Source organism: Agrilus planipennis, unplaced genomic scaffold, assembly GCF_000699045.2.
Source record: "Agrilus planipennis isolate EAB-ADULT unplaced genomic scaffold, Apla_2.0 scaffold2129, whole genome shotgun sequence".
Classification (NCBI taxonomy): Eukaryota; Metazoa; Arthropoda; class Insecta; order Coleoptera; family Buprestidae; genus Agrilus; species Agrilus planipennis.
Window position 1 is genome coordinate 1 of NW_020440873.1, and position 3,756 is coordinate 3,756.

At 34.5% G+C, this 3,756-nt stretch overlaps 1 protein-coding gene across 1 annotated transcript; it reads right to left on the bottom strand.

The window, feature by feature from the left end:
* Window positions 1-1,515: 1,515 nt before the first annotated feature.
* Window positions 1,516-2,557, bottom strand: LOC112906182 (retinal homeobox protein Rx-like; the record flags this gene model as incomplete). Its single annotated transcript, XM_025979951.1, has 1 exon — window positions 1,516-2,557. A coding segment is annotated over one exon (384 nt), but the record flags the coding sequence as incomplete, so codon positions are not given.
* Window positions 2,558-3,756: the final 1,199 nt, after the last annotated feature.

The following is a 3,756-nucleotide window of genomic DNA, read 5'->3' on the forward strand; positions in this document are numbered from 1 at the left end:
TATATATATGCATATTACATTTACACGATATTGAATATCAATTAAGCAAGTTATTATATAGGAAGTGAATACGAATTTGCTGTATTAATACGAATTTGTAATCCAATATCTCGCATCAGGTTAATGAAGAATAATGATGTTCTTTTGTTACATCTTAGGCTCACGGAATATCTTTCAAAGATATTGGATATTAACTTAACAAAAAGACCGGGTGACCCGGTTCGAAGGATAATTTGACCCAGAATCTTGTAATTTAGTACTACAAGTGTAGGACAATATCTTAATTACTTCAACTTTAATAATGTGGTTTAATATCTACTGGGAATGTTGGCGATTTTGGATATTTTGTATATCTACGTAGGTAGGCAGGTGCATAGTAATACAGTAAAAGTTCCTTATTCACGGTTTCCTTATTCGCGTTTTCATTATTCGCGGGTGAAAAAATTACAACCCTGTTCCTGTATCCGCGGCTAAAAAATTCATTATTCGCGAATGCAATCGGTACACAGAAAAGGATTCGGTGTCATTTATTAAGGGGATTGACCGCAATAGACCGTTCGTGCCTAGTGTGAATTTTTCCGAAAACGTGGGTTTCTGTTCTAAACATTGTGATTTAACGCTGCGAGATAAATATGTGATTTTTTGTATAGTAATAGACAATGGTTCACACTAACTCGGTACGTTTTTGGTTTTCAATAATATGACCATTAAAAGCTTTTACAAGTGATTAAAAGTGATGCTTCTTGTAGGACACGTATTTTCAATAGAAATCAAAAAATTAAAAAATGACCTTCTACAGACTTTAGAACAAAGCTTTATCTATCTTACTACAAAATTTCAAACTTCTGTTCCAAACATTAAACTCATGATATATAGAACCGATAATTGACATCTTTTGAGTACGTAGTTAGTACGTGACGAAGCGGCTTTTATAAAAAGTCTAACCGAGTAGAAAAGGATTCGGTGTTATTTTCCAACGTATCAGCATCTTTTGAGTACTGTTGGCTCGTACCGAGGCGACTTTTTTAAAAGATGTAACCGAGTGGACTAATTTCAATATTCAATACAACAAAAAATTACTAAATTTTTTAAACTCTTGTCTAAAGCTAATTATAACTATTAATTTTAATTGCGAATTTATTAATACATTGATTTTATCTTGATCATATTGGTTTTATGTTGGAACCTTAGAACCTATTCCCTATGATTCCATGCTAATTACCATTCCATATCCACGGTTTCTGTTTTCGCGGCATATTTATGGAATGTATACCCTGCGAATAAAGAGCTTTTACTGTATAATAAATGTCTGAAACTGATAATATACAGACTCTCGTCCAGGTATACTGCACAAGTATGTGTGCGTTGTATGACCCTACCGAAAAACATTTTTTTTTTTATTTACAGTAAAAAATTTCGGTAAGAGAAGTCATTTTTATTAAATTGATTTTAAAATTTTGATTTTTCAGTTTTTACTGATGCGTATGGATTAACAGCTAGTGTTCTAGTTTGTATTCATCATAAGGTTTTCCAGTTTTCAACTTAATATTTGGTTTTAGTTTTTTAGTTAGATATTACGTACCTACCTAGGTACTATTTAAAACCAAAGCTCACGACGAAACGTAAATATCTAGAAGTAGAAACATTCCATCGGAAAATCGTTTATCAAAAGTAGCGCAATTTTCTTTCCAAAATAAACCTCAAATAAAACGAAAGGTAACGTTAAGTTCCCACAAGTATATTATTATATACCAAAAAAGTATTGATAACGTGGTTGGTTCTAATATAAGCATTGGCAAACATTCAATTTAGTGTAATTATGTATATTTATGCTTATCTATCTAAATTTACATCCAATATTTACAACTCAATAGTACAATCATGATCGACGCAACCGGACGTCGATAACATTTGTGTAGGACACGATACATTTATTTATCCTTCGACAGAATCGAATAAAGGATAGTCCTCAAAGAATCACTGAGATTTGTACGTAGTATTAGTTATTTACCTAATCAGGTAAATTAATTAAAATGTCTGTCTGCAGGTTCATTTATTTGAAACAAAAGTGGTTCGATTTCCGATTCCGCTGAGATCTTGATGATATCGTTCAACATTGCTACAAGTAAAATTATATTATGTACACTTGATTGTCAGTCTCGTCATGGTCACCCTACACCATTTGCAGTCCTTTCGTTATACTTTCGACGTGTTCTTTTGCACGGAGCCTGAGGGCCGCTATTGAGGTACTCCTGGGATCTGTCGTGGTCGCGAGACTTCCGGACTGCGAATGGGCCATGGGTGGAGGCGGTCGAGTCGAGTCCGGTGCTGCAACTGGAGACGTTAAATAGCTCGGATAGCCCGTTTGCGGATGGCTGAGGAAGCCTGGGAGAGCGGAAAGAAGAGGCGGAGATAACCACGGATCCATGGGCAGACCTAAGGCGGGGTTGCCGACGCGCGACAACGAAGAAACCGCGTGGTAATCGCTCAGACCCAGACGAGCTGCTTCCATCTTTTCCTGGCGTCGCCATTTCGCTCGTCTGTTCTGGAACCATACCTGGAATGAAGGAGAAAACGTTTCAACAATGTTAAATATCATTCACAATGTTGCATCCCTTTTTCTTTCGGAAAAATCAGTCGCAGCAAATGTCTTGCGGAACTATTACTACCATAAATTTTCACTGCGGAACTCAGCACAGAGATGGACTTACTTTTTTCATGGAATCCTTAAGACTTGATCGATGATATAGGAATTCTCAACAGCGTTACACATTTTGTTGCAATGACATTCTAATCAATACTTAACTAACAATAAGAAGCTTTTATACTAGATGTCTATCTGCGATTCTTTATTGAATAATCATAAATCTTTCTGGCTGCATAGTTGAAAATCCTTAAGAAAATAGAAGAAATTTTCAGCGACTTCGAAATTAAATAAAAGTTGTTGTCAAATAATTCCATTGCTTTTTGTTAAGAAAAAATTATACCTATGTTGTTAGAATACAACGATTTCATAATATGTAATGTAAGTTCGTAGATTAATAAATCAAGTATTTTATGTTGCTTATTGTTAGACTAAGAAAACAAGCCATGATTTGTATTAACCAAAGTTTATGTTTCGTCTAGTTCAAATCCTGTTCGGAAAGTAGTTGTAAGAAAGACGTTGTAAAAGAAAGATTGTCAGTAAAAGAACANACATCTTAGGCTCACGGAATATCTTTCAAAGATATTGGATATTAACTTAACAAAAAGACCGGGTGACCCGGTTCGAAGGATAATTTGACCCAGAATCTTGTAATTTAGTACTACAAGTGTAGGACAATATCTTAATTACTTCAACTTTAATAATGTGGTGTTATTTATTCTAAAATATTCATGTTTCCTTAGTTTTTTTATCGAAATTTCCTCATATTTTCCTAGATTCTTATGATTAATTATTCACTAGTATTAAGTACAATTCATTTTGCACAAAAATTAAATATTAATTCAAAAAATTCATTCTCAATTTCCTTTCCGCTATAAGTTACCTTAAATTAATGAGAAAAGTTCTTATTGCTACTGTCACACACCCTCGCCGGAAACCGAATCCAAAAATCAAACCCAGCACCTCCGCCATAGTTTTTTTGTGCTAGTGTCTTAAATGTTATTATCATCATCATCATCATAAGGTCATCAGTCCTAAGACTGGTTGGACACGTATCTCCACTCTTTCCTATCCTGAGCTAAACTTCGCATTTCCCTAAAACTGGAACAACC